The sequence below is a fragment of the Equus asinus genome, chromosome 12, assembly GCF_041296235.1.
Source record: "Equus asinus isolate D_3611 breed Donkey chromosome 12, EquAss-T2T_v2, whole genome shotgun sequence".
Taxonomy (NCBI): domain Eukaryota; kingdom Metazoa; phylum Chordata; class Mammalia; order Perissodactyla; family Equidae; genus Equus; species Equus asinus.
The window spans coordinates 51,665,133-51,690,449 of NC_091801.1; the positions used below are offsets into that span (position 1 = coordinate 51,665,133).

Here is a 25,317-nt window from a genome sequence, read left to right on the forward strand (position 1 = left end):
ATTGAGCTATGTGCTTTAATACGTTAGACATAATTCTTGAAAAAAATCGTTTTAACAGATGAGGAAACTAAGATGTAGAAAGGTTAAGTAATTTATCCACGTTCACATAGCCACTAAGTCATTGACAGTATTCTTTGTAGCTAATCTGGTTTTCAAATTTGAGACAATTTAGATTAAATTCAAAGCCTCAGACTATGGAGCATTTATACTATACTTCTGTACTTCTGAGCTGTATTCATGAAGTTCCAGTGAAGATATTAAGAAGCTTTGATGGAATCTAATTCAGTATTAGTGGAGGTTTTTTTTAAACTACGCAATCCACATTTTAAATGACATTGCCTCCCTGAATTTCTCAAGCCTTTTGCACCGATAGTTGTTAACAATTCTTACTAAGTTTTAAAAAGTCTACTTAATAACTCACTTTGAAAACATCTGTAGAGCAATGCCTATTAAGTTGTTGTCTTTCTAAGAATATTTTAAGTATACTAGGAAATTTGAAAGCAGAGAGTCTACATTTAATAAGAGCAGCAAAAGGCATGTGCAGACATGATTTCTATTTAATCAGTGGATGATTTCTCAGGGGTTTTCCCCTCAAAACAGAATTTAACTATGTAGCCAATGCACCCTTCCATGCCTATTGCATTCTCTTTATCCTAGCTTAAATGTGATTCATCTATTTTACTCTTCTGCAAAAATTTAAGGATCAACTTTTATTTTTTCTATAAAACCAATATTCTCTGCACTTCACTGGTTCAGAAAAATGTGATTTGTCTGTTAAATTCAACAGTGCAAATTATAATTCAGCATAGGCCAACTATCCTTCTGTGAGTTACATAATGATTAATTAACAAAATTAGCAAGAATTAAAAATCGAACAATGTGCATATGTATATTTGAAAATTAGTATGGAGAATTTGATAGTGTTTATTTAAATATATGATGTTTATTTTTTACATTCGATATATTTTATATTTTAAAATCATCCCAGAAGATATTTTTTAAGAGGGTAGTCCATAACATTTCTACAGAGAATGCTATACAGTTCATTGTACAGTATTTATTTGGAAGGCAAAGCTTATTTCTCTGTAGAAACAATGCTCTATTTTAAATGGTGATAGTGTTCCCACAAAATCATCACAAAAATATCTTACCCCTGTTATAGCACATATTTATATTACAATTTTCTGTTTTCTTATTTCTCTCTCAAGAATTAAGTAATATAGCTCATAAATTGCCCAGAAATTTTCAAATGTGGACCAGAAGTCCATACTAATCCATTTAACCCATAATCCAATAGATTGAGTCAATGTTCTGGGAGCAGAGGACAATGTAGGAGAAGAAAGAGTTTTTCTTCATTCATTGTGCATGCCTGATCCTAGGTACTTGTCACTGTTTCTCCCAGGCTTCTTGTCTTTTAAGGACCCATTCACTGATATCAAAGAGACATATTGGAATGAAAGCAATCCAACCAAAGCAATTTACATTATAATATGAGTAACACAACACAGAAATACTTTCATTTTTTAAAGAAAGCCCTATAAATACAAATACAACTCATATGATGGAGTTGTAAGCAATATCAATATTTACAAAATCAGACAGTTAAAGACAAAGTACTTCTGGTAAGTAGGTTGCCACTGTTAACTAAGTTGTTTCCTTAATTAGAGCTTAGTCCCTTCTCGACACTGAGTATACACATTCAGTGCCAGCCATAAGTGTTTTAAATGGACTTTTAAGACTCAGGCAATAGGGACAACAGAAGAGGGAAGACAGATTGGGACTGGTTAGGAGTGGCCATATATGGACTGTTTTTATTTGATGTTTGTAAGTCAGGAGTACTTTAAGACTCCAGTATCATCAAAATGTAGCCGCACTACATGAATATAGTGTAGTAGATGAGAACACAGCCTGGAGTCGAGCAAGCTCTACCTGGGTGACTCGGGTAGGTGAACGTCTTATTCTCAGTTTCTTTACTTGTTAAACAGGGCTTTGAGATCTGCTTCATAGGGCGATGATTAGGATGAAATGAGATGATGTACATAAATTTAGGAAAATGAGCAGTAAGTAGTGCAGAGAATATTCTTTATAATTATTGTTTTTATAATAGCAGCAAATGCAATCCTAGCCAAAAATAAATATGACGAGATCAAAAAGAATGGTAAAGAAATAATTGAATGAAAAGGATTTTAGTGTAACTCAAATATCGTTGAATGTTCCCTTTATTCTCAAATAAAGAAAATCAACACCACACACCAAAATAAACTCAAAATGGATCAAAGACCTAAAGATTAGGCCTGAGACAATAAGTCTTTTGGAAGAGAATATAGGCAGTACACTCTTTGACATCAGTTTCAAAAGAATCTTTTCGGACACTGTAACTCCTCAGTTGAGGGAAACAATAGAAAGAATAAACAAATGGGACTTCATCAGACTAAAGAGCTTCTTCAAGGCAAGGGAAAACAGAATTGAAACAAAAAAACAGCTCACTAATTGGGAAAAAATATTTACAAGCCACTTATCCGACAAAGGGTTAATCTCCATAATATACAAAGAACTCACACTGCTTAACAACAAAAAAACAAACAACCCGATCAAAAAATGGGCAGAGGACATGAACAGACATTTCTCAAAAGAAGATATGAATATGGCCAATAGACACATGAAAAGATGTTCATCATCGCTAATCATCAGGGAAATGCAAATCAAAACTACACTAAGATATCACCTTACCCCCGTTAGATTGGCAAAAACATCCAAAACCAAGAACGACAAATGTTGGAGAGGTTGTGGAGAAAGAGGAACCCTCATACACTGTTGGTGGGAATGCAAACTGGTACAGCCACTATGGAAAACAGTATGGAGATTTCTCAAAAAGTTAAAAATAGAAATACCCTATGACCCAGCCATCCCATTACTGGGTATCTATCCTAAGAACCTGATATCAGATATCTCAAGAGTCCGTTGCACCCCTATGTTCATCGCAGCATTATTTACAATAGCCAAGACGTGGAACCAGCCTACATGCCCAGAAACTGATGATTGGATAAAGAAGATGTGGTATATATACACAATGGAATACTACTCAGCCATAAAAAAAGACGAAATTGGCCCATTCACAACAATGTGGATGGACCTCGAGGGCATTATGTTAAGCGAAATAAGTCAGTCAGAGAAAGACGAACTCTATATGACTCCACTCATAGGTGGAAATTAGTATATTGAGAAGGAGATCTGATCGGTGGTTACCAGGGAAAAGGGGGGGTGGGGGGAGGGTACGGAGGGGGAAGTGGTGTACCCACAACATGACTAACAAAAATGTACAACTGAAATTTCACAAGCTTGTAATCCATCATAACATTAATAAAAAAAAAAAAAAAAAAAAGAAAATCAAGCAGCAGAGATCTAAAAGGAGAAATCAAATTTAGGGGGAATGAATTTATGAATTTTCAAGGGATATGGAGATAAAAAAATACAAAGAGACTGGAACATAAAGTGTGATGAGAAATTACAAACCAAATTACTGAAATTAAGAAATTATGTTATCAAGATTGATCTTAAATGAGCCTGGCTCTTGAGAAGTGATTAACATGTACACATATGGGTATGGGTGTTTAAACAGAAATATTCCTTAATAGCGGTGATGTAAACGGACCTGAAAACTGAAAAACTAAATTTATAAAAAAGCAAATTTTAAAATGTAGATTAGGTGGCCTTGTATGAGTTAGAAGAAGGTGGCCTTGTATAAACTAAGGATATACAGGAAAACACTTGTATTTATTAGAAGTGAAGAAATGAAACACATGTTTTAATTTTAAAGCAGTGATTGAAATAAAATGCTAGGGAAAAATGTTTTTTGCCTGAGCAGAAAAGTTGAGCTGCTGGTAGCATGTACCACAGCCCGGTAACAGCACAGTTGACCCAGGCCTCCTGCCCGCTGGAGGAAGAGCTGCTGCAGCATCAGTTCGCAAGCTACCCAGAGAACCAAGAATTCCCATGAAACAGACACCATTGTGCCCGGGGTAGATGGGATCATCTGGTGAATAGAACACGAGAAATCTAATGGGAGTGATCTCAGTAACCCAATGTCTACCCTGCAAGGTCTTCAAGGAGCAGGTTAAGGTCTCCCATAGGAAATAATGAGACATCCTTTCTTGGAGTAAGCAGTCAACTGTTTTATGAGGTAGGATTCCAATTTTCAAAAGATTCCGGCTAGGCTTCGTCTAGCCAGATATCCAGCAGAATGGATTTTGTTTTTAAAATTAGAATTAAGATCACGTACTCAGTTTCCATCCCAACCCAGGTCAAGAAATCCTACCACTTACTGATGAAGATGCCAGAGAGAATGCCAGTGGCTGCCCCTGGATTTCTTCAACAAAACACACCATTTCTCTGAACTTCTACTTTGTCAAATTTTTCTATTGCTGTGTTCATTTCTACATAACCCTGCAATCAGATAGTTTCATGTTCTGTAGCAAAATCTCAAGAGAAACTTCTGGAAATCAGTGAAATTGCTGATATGGGAACATAAGGAGAAAAAAAGACTTTATGTTACCTGGAAGCGTTCTTTCTGCCAAACGTAGCCTACAAGGCTCTGAGGAAGTGTGCTGAGTCCTGGGTGCTGCTGCCACCTCTTACATTCCTGCCTCTCCTCCATGAGCTGAGGATACATTTTGACCAAGTACTGCAGACTTTGGATTATTTCCTGGCCCCAAACCAGGCCACACTCCTCTATTCTGTCTGGCTGCTTATCCAAGGCAGCCAGCCTCCAAGCCTTTCATTAGTCACCTGCTGTGTACTTTTTTTACATCACTCCATGGTTTTTCCTTTATCAAGTATATTTATGAAAAGAAACAAAACTAGAGTTTAAAATCTAGATTATTAAACTACAAGTAAGAGCAGAAATATACAATATAGCCCTAAAAGTGCAAGAGCTATTAGTGATAATCTTATTAAGGCCTGTTTAAAAATAAACTTCAGTCTCACCTACGAAAATCGACAAATATCTGCATAGCTTAATTAAAAGACAGTTGTAGATTGAAATGAAAAAAGAACTAGTTAAACTTATATTTTAAAAGCCTTTATATCCTATTTTCTCTCTTCTCTAGTTTCTTCTCATTCGTGTTTGTCAAGGTAGATTTTTCATTATGTTATGTTAAACATCTACCAAACTTGAATTTAAAAGTAACTAAAAACTTTCTATATGTATTTATTTAATTTCTCCCTTTATCTTTGAGATAAATAAATGAAGGGATAATCAATATATCATCAAGGGAGAATGAGCCGTTGGAAGTATAGCTTCTTGCTATTGGCGTACGTTACCAATAACCACAGTAGCAGCCACATTCACAGCACAACTTCTGAAGTCTTGATTATCATAATAGAGATATGTAGGAGGTTTTATTAATCACTCTTCAATTTATTTTCAGTGATTATGATTAACTATAGACTACAGAGTAGAATTAAAAGTGTGGACTCCAGAATCAGACCGCCTGGGTTCAAATCCTGCCTCTGTCACCATTCCTATGACTTTGCCCAAGGTCATCCTTAACATTCTTAAAGGGTTTCTTATTCTGTAAGGTATTCTAATAATAGTAGCTACCTCATAGGAGTGTTTTCAAGATTAAATCTGTTTATATATGTATAATTCTTAAGCAGAGTTTGAAATATAATAAGGAATAAGTAAATGTCAGCTGTAATGTGATGATGGTGATGATGCTGATGCTGTTGCTGATGCTGATATTGTGGAGAAGAAGGAGAAAAAGAGTTGTTTACAACAGATAACTTGCTCTTACTAAAGCCCTTGGGGGTTCAGTCTATATTTGTTGCCATCGACAATCTACTAGATATAGATAAGTATGTCTTTAAGGTAATCCTAAAAGTATGTGGATGGGAAGGGAGGAAAAGTATAAAAATTAATGATAAGTTAAAGTCTAAAAAATGATGTGAATTGTCTTATTTTTACCAGTTTAGTCAAATTTTTATCTACCCAAAATTATTATTCTTACCATTTCTACTCCCTAGCAAGCTGGATGTACTTCAATTTTAATTTAAAGATAGAGAGAGAGAGATAAAATTATATTTGCACATAATTTATCTATATCTACACACACAGACACACTTACATACATACCCTAAAGCTCTCAGCTGATGGAAGCAACAACTCTTCATTTCCTCCTTGTCTCATAGGTACACCTCATTTTACGTAAGAGATCTATAATTAAAAACTTAATGGAAATGGTAAATAATTTTAACGGAATTTTAGAAATTTTGAATTTTTATCTGTGATTAATTTTTGAATTTAAAAGTTTCCAACTTTAGGTTCCTTATTTCTTAACATCATAGTTTGCTAGGGCTGCCATAACAAAATGCAACGGACTAGGTAGTTTAAACAATGGAAATTAGTTTTCTCATAGTTCTGGAGGCTAGAAGTCCAAGATCACAGTGTTGGCAGGTTTGATCTCTTGTGAGACCTCCTTAGCTTGCAGATGGCCATCTTCTTGCTGTGTCTTCACATGGTCATTCCTCTGTATGTGTCTATGTCCAAATCTCCAAATATAGTCACATTCTGCAGTACTAGGAATTAAGATTGCAACATACGAATTTGGGGATACGCAGTTTAGCCATAACATCTCTACAAAGTAATTAATAGTTTTTAAAATTATCACTTTAATGCATTATGAAAGCATATTTGATTATAATGTGAATACAGATTTTAAGGCAACTAACCATCGCTATTTTGTTTCGAACTTTTTGATTTCTTAAAATTTTGTTACTTTTCTCTATTTTGGCAACTACTTTCCCATGTCCTAGGAGATAAAATATCTTGTTTTTGTGTTTGCAAGTTCATTTTAAAAATTATTTTTCTTAGTCATGAAACCACATTTAAATTTAAATATGGTTTTCTTAGCCATAATTTCATGCTGACATTCAAGCGTAGGTCCTTTTTCTTTACGTGAATTGTGACCTCATACTATAAAACCACATGTCAGGCCAGGCAATGTAAAAAGGATATTTTTTAATTATGAAGAAGTCATTTGAGATAATTAAGATAGCAACTTATATATTATAGAACACTATAAAATTACAGAAGAATTGTAATTTCTCCCTTTTGAGTAAAGATAATGTTAAAAACTGACAAAAGAAAGAATTTTAAATGAATTTCATCCAGCTAACTGCTGCTAAAAGGGTCGACTATGGGCAATTGCTGCTATCACAAAGAGCACAATTTCTTCCTGTATATTGCCTAAGAACACACAGGGGCAACATTTTTCTTTTACCTTAAGGAAAAAAAAATATGCATTTGTCTTTCCTTCATCAAGCCTCCAGAGTTACTGGCTTGCTAACAACTACAGGGGATACAAGGGATGAATGATATGGGTCACCAGTGGGAGAGAGATCTTGCTTTATAGAATCAAGGAGAATATGAGAAATAAGGGAGAAAGAAAATGTGATAAATAGGGCAGAAACATTCTTTCCAACTCAAATTTCATATAATCTAAAAGGATTAAGTATGGACATATAAAAATTGCAAATATAGGAATATTCAAGACAACAGAGATGTGAAAACCTATACATCTTCTGAACCAACCACGGCATTTATCACCTCCTAAAATACATATATTTTGTCTTATATGGTGATTATTTGCTTATCTTTTATGTTAAACCGTACGCTTCTTGAGAATAGGGACTACATTTTATTCATCTTTGTAGTCTCTCCAATGGCAAGCACTTTGCTTTGGCTATAATAAGAACTCAATGGGATTTTTTGTGTGTGAATGAATATGGACATGGATGCTGAGAGGAAAAGATTTTAGAGGAGGTGAATGTTAAGCATTTTGTACCAAGATAAGAATTTCAGGAGATGGTATGGGTACATTATTGCATAAGAATCAGAAGCAAATTTTCTAATGGGCATATGACTATAGGTTGCTGTCTAGAGTTAATCATATTGGAAATGATACTGAGAAAGAATTAGAAGATTTGAGTTCTAATTTTGATTCTATTACTTATTGACAAGACTTAGGATAAATTGCCCAATAGTCTCTATAATCCAATTTTTCTTCAGTGTACCAATTGAGAAACTTGCTACGCAAATATATGGTACTTTGGAGGCTGCATTGAAAAAAAAATCACTGGGGCCGGCCCAGTGGCACAGCGCTTAAATTCACATGTTCCGCTTCTCAGTGGCCCGGGGTTCGCCAGTTCGGATCCCGGGTGCGGACATGGCAGCGCTTGGCAAAGGCCATGCTGTGGTAGGCGTCCCACATATAAAGCAGAGGAAGATGGGCATGGATGTTAGCTGAGGGCCAGTCTTCCTCAGCAAAAAAATCTTCCTCAAAAAAAAAAAATCACTATGTATTAATGCTTGGGTTTTAGACAACTTCATCATTGATTAAGCAAATCATTTAATCCCATAGCCTAATCTTTAAAATTAGGTTTGAACTAGATTTTCTATGTTTCATTTCCTTCATCGAACGTTATTGTTTCATTCATTGATTCTGTAATCTCTGATCATTGTCAGGCTCTTTACTAGATATATTCTCACAAATGATTAAATCTATACACTTTTTAATTATCTTATGACATAGTAATTATGCTTTAGAGAGTAAATTTATATGTACAATGTTTTGCTTATTACGTCACATGAAATAATTAATAGCTAAATTTGAACTGACACTTAAGTCAGATCTGATTGCAATTAGGGCAGTCAACTAGGGCAGCATGGAACCATCGACACCTATAATTTCAATTTAATTCGGGTGACATAATTTGAAGATTTCTACAGTTTTGTTATGTAATAGCTTTGTTCATGAGCACAAAAATTAGTTGTAATTTTTCTTCAAATGGAAGGATTACAGATATTATTTATTAGCAAAGTAAATTTACTAATGTTTTCTTAAATGTGTAATTTTAGTTATTTCTATTTTATTAATTTTGAAGATTGTAGAATAATACTCCAGTCTGGAAATAATATAACTAACCATAAAATATATCTCATATGAGATTAGGATCTTTTGGCTGGGTGGTAACTTCAGGAGGTAGAAATATTGTATGTAAAAAGATATAGAATTCAGCCTGGCTTGTGGGAGTCCTCATAATGGTAGTTATTTTTATTATTTATTATAAAATTGGAAGTAGGGATAATAAAAAAATCCTTACAGTTGAACTCCATTCTGATGAATGAACCAACACCCACCAGCTCAATACAGCTTCTTGACTAACAAAGAAAATGGCTATGATTTTCTGATGGGCCCTTTTCAGGTCATTTTCGTGACTAGGAATACTCACAGCAAGGCTAACAGTCTTCAGGGTCCCGTCATATAAGAACATGTTGCTTCTTAAGCTCCTTTCCATTTTCTGCCAAAAAAAAAAAAAAATTACTTGATTTTTAAATGAAAAGTAAAGGAATTATTTTAGTAGGTCTTAAGACATCTTCTTATTCAAGTTAGTTTTTATGATAGTGATTTTATTATTTTAAAGTTTTACTTGTTTGAAATCCATCCAATTATAGTTATAAATAGTATTGTAGTGTTATTTTCATGCTATTTTTGTATTCTGATTATACATGTTATTTTAGTTAGAATTTTCAAAATTTCAGAAAAGTAAAATAATCTTTATTTTATAATATATACTTAAAGAAGAAAACAATATAAACATTTTAAAAAGAAATGACTTAGGTTCCAAATATGCTTGCCTAGTATCCCATTAAAAGTGAAATTATAGTTCATAAAATTTTTTTAAATGAAAAGAAATAGAAAGACTAATAGTAACAAGTTGAATAACCTTAGTCAATTTACTTAACTTCTCTGTCTCTCAATTTTCTCATCTATAAAATGAGGAAGCTGGATGACATTTTCTCTGACTGAGGTCACTTTCAGCTTTAAAATATTGTGATTTTTTTAACGACTCAGTGATGAGCAAATAACTAAAAGTATGTTTCAACACCAAATAACTTTCCTGGGCTTTTTTTCTTAAACAGAGGGTGATTATAGGGGTCCTCTTTGGTATATCTGAACGTATTTTGTAAACCCAGGGGACATTTAGTAACTTTCTCTTTCCTGCACACCTGTGTTGTGTCAAGCTGATCAACTGTAATTCTGGATTCTGGTTCTGCAACGTAAGAAGAAAAGAAATTGCCAGAGAAACAGTCAAACAAATAATAGAACAAAGGACTGAGTGAATGAGAAAGGAATGAAGGAAGGAAGGGATGAAGGGAGAGAGAAATGAAAAAAAGAAGAGAGAGAGATTAAAGAAAAGGAAAGAAGGAGGGAGGGAGGAAAGGATAGAGGCAGCCAAGCATAATCCTTCCAGACCGGAAGCTCATAATCGAAATTAGTGAAACACATGTACATAAGTAACGCTCACACAAACTAGGCTGTTTTAAGTAATATAATAAAAGTAAACTGTGCAAAGGAAGCCTAAGAAGAGGAATATGCATTCGGCTTGGAGAAATCTGGGCATACACTGTAGAATAATACATGAGATGGAGGACATGTCAGGCAGAGGGGAGAGCGTAAACAAAGTTATAGAGGCAGATGAGCACAAGCCATGTTCAAGGAACGACTAGTAGTTCTTTAGAATGGAAATATACAAGAAATTGGGATATATATTAGGAGCTAAGAGTGGAAAAGTTGGCTGGGACCAGATTCTGGAGGGCTTTGAATTACTCAGTTAAAAATCTTTAGAATGTAGGGGCTGGCCTGGTGGCACAGCGGTTAAGTTCGCACATTCCGCTTCTTGGTGGCCCGGGGTTTGCCGGTTGCGGACATGGCACCGCTTGGCAAAAGCCATGCTGTGGTAGATATCCCGTGTATAAAGTAGAGAAAGATGGGCATGGATGTTAGCTCAGGGCCAGTGTTCCTCAGCAAAAAGAGGAGGATTGGCAGTAGTTAGCTCAGGGCTAATCTTCCTCAAAATAAAAATCTAAAATGTTCTTTACAATCATGGGCTTTGAAGATTTTTGAAGAGGTCACCAATATGAACAAATTTGTACTTTTGAAAGATAACTCTAATGGTGTACTTAAGACACATTGAAGAGGAGATTAAAGACAAGGAGTTCCAGTCAGAGGCTATTGCTGTAGTCCAAGTGAGACGTAATTGTTATTCCAAAGTTTTGAGCATTGCCTCCATCCCGAGTGGTCTTAATGCAAACCCAGCTGGTGCTGCTCTGTCTTCTCACACAAGGAATAAGCATAGTGGCTCTCTTCCGGATTGTCAATATAGTGTAATTGTATCCCCCCATGGCTGAATTTGATGGGTCAGAGCAATTCTCAGGTCCTTTCAGGTATTTTAACACTTTGTGATTATTCAGGCTGTTATTTAGCCCTGATTCTCTTAGCTACAGGTACCTTGAGTTACTCTATTACTTTCTAAGGTACTAATATTTGAAAGAGAGCCCCATTTCATATCTCTAATCCATTAATTTTTGTTGTGTTTCTGCCTGCTTCAGATTCCCAGGACCTTGATCATACTGCTATGGTCTCAAGTCTTATTTCTGTTGCAACTTTTGGGCTGCCAGCTTGTCACTCAGTATCTGTAATATCTACTCCCTATATCCTATTTAAAGATATTTACAAAGGACCAAGTACCAGGAATTCTTATACCTAAGGAGAGTTTCTTTATGATAGTTCTAGCTAGATCTTACAGGTTTCTAATCTGAGGGCTTGGAGGAGCATTAAGTCATAATAATGGCATAAGTGACTTAACAGTGACTCTTCTGTCTTCTGGAAAAATAATGGGCTCATTGGTTTAGAACAGCAGCAGGCATTCTGTTCTACTGTCTCTGGACGTGGATATAAATGAAATGTTATGTATATCAGGATAACAGATTGTTATTAATACATTTAAGAGTCTGGGAAGAACAGACTTTGGAAACACTTGGTGATTGAGGCAGAAATTTTAGATGACATTTGTTTGAAATAACAAAGGACATAAAAATAAATCTAAGACTCACTAAAACTATTGAAAAAGAAAAAATCTTTTAACTTACATTGATATATAAAAATCAATAAATGTTTTAATACATATTATCTGTAAATTTTAAAAATAATAGGTGTCTTAGATGTTGGGGAAAAGAAAATGATATATAAAATATTTGGGGGTTGGCCCCATGGCGTAGTGGTTAAATTCGGTGTGCTCTGCCTTGGCAGCCCCAGGTTCTCAGGTTTGGATTCTAGGTGTGGACCTACACCACCTGTAAACCATGCTGTGGTGGTGACCCACGTATAAAGTGGAGGAAGATTGGCACAGATGATAACTCAAGGCTAATCTTCCTCAAGCAAAAAAAATAAAAATAGAAGAGGAATATTGGCAACAGATATTAGCTCATGGCTAATCTTCCTCAGCAAAAAAAAAAAAAAAAAAAATGGTTTCTAAACCATAAAAATTATTCCAATTTTAGTAATTATTAGTGTTACAGTGATGGATTGTTACATTCCTTGGTTTAACTTTTTTTTTGATGCCAATTATTAAAACTAAACCAGGTTAACAGTTTTAAGAATGAAAAAACATGAATTTCAAAATCAAGTTTGCTCTTATCCTACCCTAAGTAAATTAGGTAATCTGATGTCAAAGGACAATGCCTTATTTTTTTAATGAGATGAGGAATTGGGAACTTATGTATAGTTTTCATAGCTATTTTCAAGTCAAGATAAAGTGTTTGAGATAGCCAAATGATGAAAATTGAGTATCACAATCTACAGCTTCCTTAGTTTCATCATAGACTACACCTAATTATTGTCATGACAAATATTGACTATGTATTAAGATCTGTGATCTCATTTAAAGTTCACATCAGGCTCAGAGAAGTTAAAAGACTTGCCCAAGATTACATAGGTACCACAAGTGGGAGGGCAGTTACACATCCATATCTTTCAACTCAATATCCTATGGTTATTATGATATACTGCCTCTAATCATCAAAATTAGATGACTACATTATGGTTTTCATTGATATTGTTGGTTAAAGAATGTGCCCTTATACCATGAAGTCAGAAAATATTTTTCTGTCACAGAATAGGATGTGTGGTATATCAGTCGGTTTTGCATTCAGATGTTCATAGCAAAACACCTGAAAAAATTGTCTGAATAAATAAGGGAACTTTTTTTTCACAAATAAGGGATTCGAACAGCAGCTCACGGCTGGTCCTACTGTTTAAGCAGCCAAGTTCCCTGTTCTTAGACCTTGCTTTCCTGCTCCCTGTTCTTAGAGTAAGGAATTCTATCTAAACAAAATTATCTTAGAGTTCATCCCCATTGTCAGTGAATTCGTACATTGAATTTGATGTACCTGCAAAACAGCATATGGGAGATGTTCTGTTAGCATCTGGAAATACAGGTCTGAAGCTTGGGAGACAGGTGAAGGCAAAAGATGAGGATTTGTTAGTCATTAAATGGTGGTTAAAATGAATAGATAATGGATTAGATCATCCTGGAGGAATATGTAGAGTGAAAAGTAAAGAGGGCTAGATTGAAATTTGGGGAAAATATAATTTAAAATCAGATTAGGGAAAGCAAAGCCAGTGAAGGAGATTAAGAAAGATAGTCAGGGAGATGGAGGAGAAACCATGAGTGACATTATCTGGGAAGCCATTATGGAAAAGTTTCAGGAAGAGAGAGGATTTCAACAATACTAGATGTAATAGCAAAACCAAGAAAGAAGAAAACTGAAAAGACACTACTGCTTGGTAAATAGAATGTTATTGGTGGATTTTGTTTGTTTGTTTGTTTGTTTTTTAGAGCAGTTTCAGTAAATGGTAGACGAGAATGGGTGAAGAGTTATGGATTCTGAGGCGGAAAGTGGTAAATAGATTTGTTAAGGGCAAAAGTATGAGCTGTGCTGCTACTTGAGCTCTCTAAACCTGGGATTTTAACTGCAGAAGTGGCATTTCCATCTCTGAAAATTGTGAGGAATCGATGGAAGTAGATAAAGGATGATGTTTCTCAAGGAGCAGCTGATAACTAACAGACATAGAGTTCCCATAGAGCCAAGCCTTTGGGAAAGTTGTAATTGACTACTAGCAATAATTTCTCCTTTACCAACTCCAGGAAAAATGATTAACCTTATAAATTTCCTTCAGACCAAAAGACAGTTGGCTCTTTAGTAAGTCTTGGCGTATAGGCTAATTGCTACCCTTTCTACGATTATGGTTTTTCACCTTAAGCTCTTCTTGCTATTCCATCTTTCATACATTTCTGGATGAGTAATTTACAGATATATCTTATTGTCCCTTACTCATTGTCTCCTAACAAGTCTTAGTGAATCCTGCAAACAGTGCATATATTCCTAAACCCCACACCCAGAGGTATGCACCGACTCTGTGTTCACTGATTACTTGGCAACTTGAAACCAGCTGTGATGGGAGTATTTATCCTTCAGAAATCAGAAAACTCTAAATCAGAACTTTTTCCCCTTGGATAGCTAGTTGTTAAACATATACCAGCACACTACTGCTTATAGCCACCACAGAGAATGAAAGGATTAGGTGACTAAACTCTATTCAACTATCATCACAGTATTTTCTACTCTGATTTGATACTTCATACTGGAGATAATACTCCAATATATAGCCCAGATAAAACAACAATTGCATTCATTTTGACTTATTAAACATTCATTGAGTTCCTTCTACCTACCAGGCACTGATCTAGATAATGGGTATACTAAAATAAATAAGACAGTCATTATCCTCAGGGAGCTTATAATCTAGCAGGATAGATAGATAGATAAGAGAGAGAAAGAGAGAGAGATACACATGATAAAACTATAAGAAAGGCGCGAATAAAGTAGTTTAGCAATACTCAAGACAGTGATTGATTTTTCTTGAGGGAATTAAGATAGACTTTTCTAGGTGGGATTTCATTTGCAGAATATTGTTTACAAGGCTGAATCTTAAATTAACCCTCAATTTTCGTGTCCTTTCCTCGTCTTCTCCCTCCCAAGGAGAGAACTTATCATACAAAACCCTCTTTAGGAATTCTATCTAAACAAAATTATCTCTGACAAACAGATTTTTGCACGGTGCAATATTCGAATCAGGTACTGATTTGAGAAAAAATTATCTGGAAGTGTCTTCTCAGACAGAGAGCACCTGCAATTGTGCTTCTACCAGAAGACAACAGCTACTTTCTTTGAATTATGCTAGGAAATAAAAAAAGGATGGTGAAAATGAGAGCTTCTTCTTGCTCGCTTGATTATTTAATTGACTCCAGTGCTAAGACTCCCTCTGCTCTGTTCTTGTCTCCTCTGCACCCCCAGGCTGATACCAAGAACCCAGCCCAGAACTTCAGCCTCTCCTCTCTCTTCCATAGAGTGTTTACCCTAATTTTTTTCCCATCTTTTGATCTATTCATTGTGTTTTCTCTCTGAATATGATGGATATTTCTCCAAGTACTTCTTAATGGCATGAAACTTATTTTCCTTCAGACTTGGGCTTTCATACTGCCCAGTATTTTGCAATAATCAATTCTTGGACTAGAGTTTTAGACAAATTGCAGTTTTCTGGTAAGATTTATTAAGTTGAAGACACAAAAAGCTTAAGGGAACTGTCATAATCTCACCCCCATTTTTTTGTCTGGGAAGTTCACGTACAAAACTCAAACAACCTGAGGTGCTGAGGTGCTATAGAGAAATCAAACTAGGAAATTACCTAATATCAAGTGAGTATACTGGAGAAAATGAAAATTATATTTTACAAATTTGAATTCACTTTTCTCTCAGGAATATTATTTTAAAATTTTAATAATAACTCTTTTTTCAACAGGGCCTTGCAGATATGCTGTTACGTTCCACTAATGTTAGATAAGGAGAGCATTAACTTTTCCAGACCACTTAGGAACTCTTTAGAGTGTGGAACATCCTGAAGAATAATAATTTCCTGTAAATTTTTCTAGTTCATGATCTAATTAATAGTAATGTACAAAACATCAGAATGTTGTCGGGAAAAGCTTCCTTACTCTCTTCCAAGATTTTAATGATCTCCAATCAGAGCACAGTTTTCAGCCGAGATGGCCTAGTCCTATGCAATAAGTCCTCTGTCTTTTTGTTCCATTGAAAAAATGATGAACATACTCATTGTTCCTCTGTCAGCTGTAGACTAATATGTGCTAATTGTTTAAAACATTGTTTATTGTATAATCCCAAGACAACCCCTAAATCATTTCCTAAATAAATGAGCTCATTTATTCACATTCATAACTCATTTCCTTGGTATAATAATTTAGCTCCTTCTACCTCACTGTTTATATAACTTTTGTTTACTGTACTTTAGGAAAAGCAAAAATATGCTTATGAAAAGCAAAAAAAAATAAACCCTTTAAAAGGTAAATTCCAGTATTGGGTCATTTATTAGTTTGATTTCTCGGTTTTTTCCTGAGTTGTATATATGAAGATGTTATATTCTACATATGTTCAAAATATGTTCTTCTGAACTTTTATTTATAAAAATATTTTTCTATTATTTCTTACTTTCCAAATTTCTCATTCTGTTTATCCTGTGTCTATTTGTAATGGAAACCTGGTCTATATCCCAAAGGTAAACATGCTCAGTTGCTCAGAAGTAGACAGAGAAATGCTCTTGGTACAAGTTTTGAGTAGATAGCAGAATCATCATCAAACTAGAGCTTTTTGCTAATTTTATTTTTTCTCTATATAAACTACCCCACTCAGTGTCTTTTCATTTAATCACCTGCCTTTGGCTCTGGAAATGAGCAACTGCGATGTGTTAAGCACACTATTGGGTATTGTAAATATATTAGTTCTCTTACTCTTCATACGAATCCTTAAAATGAGATTTATCCTTATTTTACTGGTCTAAAAACTAAACCTCAGAGTTTAAATTATTAAAGTAAAGTGAATCTTTGACTCTTAGGTGCTAAGAGAGTTAAAAGATAGGGGAGATACTGTCCTAACCTTTAGGACAGGGTTTGAAAATTAAATCTGAACACACACACACACACACACCCCTATGACAAGAGGTAGCATGTGATGAATTATATAAAAGGCATGAAACAATACTATGTGGAATCTTATCTTTCTTGAATTTTGCATATCCAAAATCTTACCTCAGCAAACTAGATTATCCGAAAGGTGTTAGCCAAAGGTATGTGCCATGTATACCATATGTGTTTAAAAAAAAACAATTCTTAAGCCTTAGGCTAGCCTTTGTGCACCTATGAATCATTGCAACAAGCTCAAAAGTCACGATGACCTAAAGAGACAAGGCTAGAGTATGCAAAGTCAGAATCGTAAGTACTCAAATTCACAAGTCAAGTAAGCAGTTAGGATTCAGAAATGAAGGTGAAGCAAATCAGACAAGAACCAGGCAAGGAGACATGGGATACACAGGTGCCAGGCAGCTTTGGATATCGGGATAAAGTACCAGAGACAAAAACTTTAAATGAGGCATCTTCTATGTCAGCCAAGAAGTCTTTCCTGCTGAGATGAAGCTATTCCTCATCCTGCAGTTGGGAATCAGGAATTCCCTATAAGGTGGAGATATGGATGAAGCTGACCCAGTGAGGAAGGTGAGGCCTGAGGACATACTAGGAATCAGTGGAAAACTTTGGTTTAATATTTAAATTTTGTTTTATAAACATATTTTCTGAAACAAATGTATTGGATATACGTAGACATAATTGTTTTTATTATATCTTAGAGCAGTCCTAAAATAATATGTTTAATGTTGGGTATTTCTACCTAATATTTATTGCATGATAAGCCAGTATTCAGCTACTGTCTAATCTAATCATCACCATCATCATTGTCGTCATTGTCATTTATCAAACGCTGTTTATGTGTCAGATATTGTGCTAAGTGCTTTACATATATTATCTTATTTTGTCCTTGCAGCAAACCTACGAGATGGGCACCCTTGTTATCCACATTTTAACAGATAAGAAGCTAGAACTCATAGAAGCAGTTGGCCCATGATCGCAAACCTAAAAATTTATGTAGCCAGGACTCAGACCAATGACTCAGTCTCACTTCAGAACATGCTCTCTTAATGATTACATTATTACCCCACTACCTCCTAGAGTTAAAAATTATAGTTTTTCATTTGAATCTAGATGATATGATAATCATGTGAACAAAAGCAAAGAAAAAATATAATGTCAAAACTGCTTTTCTATTCAACAATGAGTTATTTTAAAAGATATAATATCAGACGGCTTCTTTTTTGATTATAAATTATAAGAATGAGAAAGATAAAGTCCCCCAAATACAGTATAGTATCTATTGAAGGGTTTAATAGTCCTGAAAATTTTCTTGAAACATCCATTTTTCACATAAAGGAAATGTCCAAAAAAAATAAATAAAATAAAAGACTTCCATTTATGCCATGGCTTGAAATCAAATTTACCTTTAATAAATTTGACGAAACATATATAAATATACAATATATTATATATGTACGTGTGCAGGTATTCTCTTAACCCTTACTGGCTAACATAGATAATATTGGATCCACCCATTGAAATGCTATTCGAGGCAATGGCTGAAGACATTGTCATTTAAAGTAAGTTGTTTCCAATATTTTTAAGTGACTTTTGTTTAAAAAAGATATCATGGGCTAACCGTTCTCCAAATAAATCCACTGTAAATAAACAACCTTCCTTTTAAAATCAACATGAGGATTCTATTTACAAAGATATTTCTTGAAAAAAAGGCAGTGATTTTTTGAAGAATTTATTTGTATTCTTTTTGATAATTGAGAATTTAATTTATCCATTAAAGTAAAAAGTTAACATGGGCTAAGAAAGGTCAATATCTCACCTAATTTGAATATATATTTCTAGATTAAAGATTGATTATTAAAATTTTAGCGAGACAGAAATAATTCTTTTATTTTACATTTGAAGAAAAGGATTAATTATTAACTCAAAAATATATAGCAAGATACTGGGAGATCCTGGGGAAAAAAAACAGATCATTTGAAGCTGATCAAATGTTTATACTACACCCTGTTACCATTCATTTTATCTTAGCCAAAATGTTTATATCTGTCTAATATTTGCAGTGAATTGTTATTCATACAGGACTGCTTATTAGGTAATGATTCTTCAAGTCACAGTAAATGTTTTATATAAGACAATCATCTTTCTAAGGCTTTATGAAATTTGCCAGTATCTGTGATTAGAAAAATCTCCATTACAAAATTGATTAGGTAAGGTGTTTCAGCATTATGTTTGAAGTACGGCCAAACAAAGAAAAATCTATTAGCAGATATTGTCCAGTAATAACCATCAGGTAGTAATGAAACAGGTAGTAATACTGGCTGCATTTATTTATATTATGCCACATACTAGACATGTGTTATTTCCAATTATCAAAACAACCATGCAAGGAAGATATTATTATCCTTATTATTTTATAAACAGTCTTTTAAAGATTAATTTGCTCAAGTTTACCCAGCTAGTAAGTTTTCCTTACTCTAGATGTTCCAAACTCCAAAGTCTATTCTTTTTTACATCTCAAATGTCATTAACATACAGCATTTATGATGGTTTTCAATTTACCATAATATTTGAACACCTGGAACGCCCTGCACCCTGGCTGTGCCAGATAACTATCTGATTATTTCAATTCCAGGAAGTTGAAACTATTGTAAATAACAATGACTTTTTCTAGTATTTCTAGGATTCATCAAAATTCCAGCAACCATTCAGAAATTAAACTTTCTCTTTTCTCTTGGCTTTTCTAAAAAAAGTTAGTGTTTTAATAATTAGATTTTGTATTATCTCTAGGTTTTCAGTGAAGCATAATCGATTAAAGAAAAAATTGATGGCTGCTAAAATTGGTTTTTATAAGTTACAACTCCAACTTTATCATATTTTTTTCCAAATTTTGCTAAGGAATAAAATATTCTACTTCCTAATATCAAGCCAAATAAACATTTATTTCCCAGATTTTACCTAAATGTTCTTCCCTGAGGCCATTGCTGTTGTGAAACTATTTTAATGGCCTTCATTGGGGTGTGGTTAAAATGCTCTAAATGCCTCTGCTAAAAACAAAGGTCTCATATAAATTGAATTTTTCTTTTAGGATAATTGCCATTCACTTTTGTTTTATATGCAACTGAGTGGGGTTTTGCAGTATCCTCTGTGGACAATTAAAGTGCTGAAATAGGAGAAGTTCATAATTGCTTTGTGTGGTAATACTGACAACTTCTGCGTATTTGTCAATCTGTTAACAGTATCGATCAGGATGGGATCCTCATAGAGGGGCAGATAATATTTCCACTAAATCTTCGGACAGTGATGTAAGTGATATATCTGCGGTTTCAAGGACTAGTAGTGCTTCTCGTTTCAGCAGCACAAGCTACATGTCTGTCCAATCAGAACGGCCAAGAGGAAACAAGAAAATCAGGTGAGTGAGGGGACTTGAGTAGGAAGTTCTTCTAAATATGTTTTAGGAGGTCTTTATTTTTCATAGATAAACATGAAAGCCTTTATTTCTAAAAAGTTAATATATGTCAATAAGAACTCTGGTATATATTACTTTTTATTTTATTTTGATCTGCATTTCAAACTTCTTACACAGAAAAGTTTTATAGAAATAACGATTTCCTTACTAGATTACTTGAAATAGTCGTTAGTTATTTTTTCATGTTTGCTATTTAAAACGTAATTCTGTTATTATATATTTACTGAAATTAAACTAGTAGTTTAGTGAAGATTTGAATTACTTAATGTTCCAAGCAATGTGAAAAATAATATTTTGGAGGGTTTATTTTGCTAGCTGAATACATTTCAGTGATTCAGAAAACATAAGAATATTGCTTTTTTAGTAGGATGTTCTTCCATCCTCCTGGAACTTTTATAAGTGTGTGGAAAAAGTCCTCAGCTTCTCAAGAAAATTTCTAAATCTAATATATGTCAGTATAATTTACATTTATCACATGACCTATAGATTTTATGGGCACTTGAGATAGATTATTTTTTCACTCCTATTGGATCAAAAAGTCTATAATGGAAAGACCACAACTATTTTCCATGCAAGTTTTGTAACAGGAAAATACAACTTAAAAACAATTATGGTTAAGTGTTGCTTATCCACTGCTTCTCTGGTATAACTGGAAAAAAGTTTTCAATGTTTAAAAGATGTAAATTTTATTTATGTTTTAGTAGTTCTCATTACCTTTCTGTTTAATTTCTTATGCATTTTTTCTTGACTTTTTCTTTCTCTTTTGTGTTTATTTGCATGCCTTCAATTTGTGTTGCTTTCAAAGGCCAAAGGGAATAGCAGAGGGAGGGAAAGAAGGGGATCAGCATGAAGAGATAGTTCATGAGGAGGAAGAGGTAAAGGAAGAGAGAACTGATGAGAATGGGGAAGAGAAAGAGATTACAAAAACGTGTAATAAAGAGAGATCCAGAGAGTCAGGAGACGAGGGAAAAACACAAGACGTACCTGAGCAAGGGAAAGAAAAGGAACAGTGGGATAAAAAGGATTTGCAAAGACGATTCTCACAAGATGATGACAGGTAAAATATGCTTATTTTTGTAGACATTTCCCATTAGTAATGTAGTCTTTTTTCCCTACTCCTAAAAACTATTTTGCCATTTACATTTGGTTTGTTTTCTTGTGTTTTATCTATTTAGCTTCTAATGCAACTAATTAATGTGTTGGCAAATTATCAAATAGATTGATTTATTTATCTACAATATTATCCTTAATTTTATCCAGTACCTCTGAGAGTCTGATATGGTTTTCAAGTTCTTTATGATCAGCTGAATCCAACTTAAATTTCTCTTTAGTTCCTTTAGCATGAATTACTGTATATCTTCCCCATTTGTAGAGTCAAAACCTTTAAAATGAGGTTCTGAAGGGGCTGAAAAAATTTAGCCTACTTTATAAGAAATATTACATACTGGAAATGAATTTTAAAAATAAATAGCGAAATAGCTAGCAAAAAGTAAGCTTTATTCAGTCTCTGGCTCCCTTGCCTCTTAGTTTTCTGGTGGGTTCTAGTGCACTTTTGAGTGCTGAGGAAGATCGGGAAGCAGCAACAGTGCTCTTTGATACTCTGAAAGCAAAGGGTAGGTGCCCCAGGGCTTCATATGGGTAAACGTATTGGGTTAGGCACCTCTTGAAATCCACTTAGCTAGAGAAACTGCCAGAGAAGGAAATTTGAACAGAGAAAGACAGGGAAAAACACAAGCAGCAAGGCATAAAAACAGGTATGTTTTCATTTTCATAACATAAGACTCTAAGTAAATCTGTATGAAAGTCAAATCAGCACAAGTGTGCAGAAGGACTTCATCCTTCTGCCTGAGGAGATGAAATTTCTCTAATTACATTTATCTGAGATGGAGAATTGCAAATCCTGTACATTTTGTAGGAATTGTGTTTTCTAATAGTCCAGAATTTGATTTTGTGTCAGTACAAAGTCTGCTTGATAGGCATACCCTATTATAAGCCAAATTTTGCATTATTATATCTAAACCCAATCTCAGTTTGTGGTTTACTCATAATTAATGAGAAAGATAATTGGGACAGATGTTTATCCCTTGGATATACAATTCAGTGGTTTAGTCTCTGATACCTCACTTTTTGTCTGAGGTTGGTGTGTTTAATGTATCTGTGCTCTATGAAAGTTCCTGTATAACAGACTTTAAACCTAAAGATGAACCTTAAGTTAGGCATATTTTGTGATTTTAATTTAAACTAGTAAGTTCAAGTCTATTTTCATTATCTATCTAACTCTAACTGTCGATAATTATATTAGCTTATTAATAAAGACAATTTTTTTTTTTGCTTGTTGGGCATAGGATCATTTCATCATTAATTCACAAAGAAAAGGTTTCCAAGCTTTCCTTGGAAAGAGACATAGAGTTTCCTTTCTTCCAAAAGCAGAACAAAATGTGTCCCTAATGTGTTTTCTTTTGTATCTACTGTATATAAATGAGAGCACATGAGTCCATTGGTGTTTGCCTGGAGCCCAAAGCCTACGCCAGCATCCCCGACTTGGTGGACAGAGGTTTAGAGCAGATTATAACCTTAAGTTCCCAGTTTTTAATATTACTTTCTTCATTATGTTCTTCAGGAAAAGAACACATTATTTTACAGGGAGAGGGAAAGATGGTATATTCCTAGCAATTTGAGTCATCAAGGCACTCTGCTTAGCTTAAGTAGCAATAAGAATACTTCTGGAACTGTAAACTAAAGAAGGCCAGGCTGATCTCTCCAGGGAATATATATTTCATAACATGGCAAGAAGTGTCAACTGCAATTATTTGTTGAAGAAAATGTTGGTGTCACTAACTAATTATTGCAACATAGGATCTTGAATTTGCTTTCATTTCTTAGAGTAAAACTAACAATCTTTATTCTGAGAGAAAATATGTCTGATTACTACCAGTAACCTTTTTCTTGGTAGTTGATTAACACAATCATAGATTAAACACTAAAAACAACTTATATGCTTATAACAGAATTACTGGAAATAATTTTATTCCATGAGATACCATAGACATTTTATGCTTTTCACTTGTAATCCAAGTTTTATAAATGAAAAAAAATTTCTGACTTCAGATTTTAAGCATTTGTAGCAATGCTAGTACCTAAAATTAACACAGTGACTATAATGAACAAAATCCCTTATAGTTGCTCTTTTCATTACAGTAATTGGATCTCATTTGTGTGATACAGAATTATGTTGTTTGAGTTACAGTAAGTTACATCAAAGTATGTCTTCTAAATGCACAAGTAGAAAATGACTAGCAAAAAGTAAATTCAAAAAAGTTCATTAAGTATTTGAATATAGTATTTTTTCTATGTTGATTAATAAATAATATATTCATATTTAACTATTTATATTTACACACATATGTAGGTCTGGTAAAATGCTCCTATATCATTAATGATGATATGGTAAACTCTAGAAAATGCAAAATTACATTTGCCCTTTAAAATATTTTTTCTCACTCTCTATATGTGTGTATTTTAAATTTTATATCTATTTACATTTCCTGATTATATACCAAATTATATGGTAAGCTGGCCCAGAAAGGAGAAGTCGTTCATTCAACCAATATTTACTTAGAAGGTTTCTCAGGCACTGTACTAAGAACTGGGGTTAGAAACGAAATTAACGTTTCCAAACTCTAAGCCTGAGAGTGAAGCAGTTTCTTAGCTTTGTGTGGATGGATGTTTAAGGAGAGCTCCACTTCCAAAAACTGTTATCAAGATACCTAAACAAATTTACAAGGATATTTGACAGAAGAATTTGGCGCAGAAAGGGGAGAGCTTAAGCAAATCCACAATGGAAAATAGAAAAAACGAATACTGAAAAGTACAGTTTTGTTGAAACCAATAATGTTGGTAGCTTTGAGATCAAACTAGACTCATTCCTTCTTCCAGCTTCTGTTCTGGACACATAAGACGAAAGAAAATATATAAGAAACTTATTCTCTATAAATTTTTAGTTCTCATGAATTTCTATAAATGCTATGGAATTATAACTTCTCTTTTTAAAGAGAATGTCCTTGAGTAAGGAAAATTTTTAAAGGAAAACGATGACATCAGTTCAAATTTTCACGAATAGCTGTTTTTAAGAGGTGTAAGCCAGCTGAATTATCTAGCAAAACTGTTTCTATAATCTTTAGAAAGGCAAGCTGAGTAATTGTTAATGAAATATTTATTGCTGCTAACAAATTAGTTTTAGATCAGAGTTAAAATGTGAAAACACATTTTCATGACTATGCAATATAGCTTGATGCATACATCATATGTATTCTTGTCTGTCCCAGGGACATAGCAAACTCAGCATGTAAAAGTAATTCATCATACCCCTCACCGAACAAACAACTAAAATTAATAACCTGCTTCTCCTTCTGTGCTCTCTTCTTCAGCGCATGGCAAACGTATCCTCACACTTGCCCAAACCAGAAACGTGGGCATCACTTTTTACTAGTCCTTCTCCACTGAGTACAATTCCCTCCCTCTAATCACCAAGTCTTATTGCTTCTAATGCTTATCACTGAAATATGTCTGTCTCCATAACCCTATTTCTACTTCCATAATTTAAGCTATCTCTTATGAAGATTAGTTTAGTAGCAATTCTTATTTTTAAAAATAATAACCCATAAATCTGAGTTCAATATGATATCATAAAAAATGAGTAGTCAATTTCTCTGAAGTAGTTTATTTGTGAATTGTATTCTTTAAAAGGATGAATTTTATGCTATGTGAATTACATATTTTTTAAAATGCTCAAAATAAAGTCTGTAAAAAGCAAAAAAAGAACTTTATAATCTCTGGTGCTTCTTCAGTAAATATTGTGAGAATAGTGGTGATAAAATGCAAAAGATGTTTTGTTT

The 25,317-nt window shown here is 34.0% G+C and overlaps 1 protein-coding gene across 49 annotated transcripts in view; it reads left to right on the forward strand.

Annotated features, from left to right (window-relative positions):
- RIMS2 (regulating synaptic membrane exocytosis 2) overlaps positions 1-25,317 on the forward strand; it is a 572,997-nt gene that overhangs the window by 418,701 nt on the left and 128,979 nt on the right. For 14 of the 49 annotated variants that reach the window (XM_070481448.1, XM_070481450.1, XM_070481439.1 and 11 more), the window contains 2 exons: positions 20,193-20,365; positions 21,228-21,479. The exons of 23 other annotated variants lie outside the window; for them this stretch is intronic. In XM_070481448.1, coding sequence (XP_070337549.1) covers positions 20,193-20,365; positions 21,228-21,479 — 425 coding nt within the window. The remainder of the gene's footprint in view (positions 1-20,192; positions 20,366-21,227; positions 21,480-25,317) is intronic. 12 more of the 49 variants (XM_044743842.2, XM_070481457.1, XM_070481453.1 and 9 more) reach the window with 1 other exon arrangement.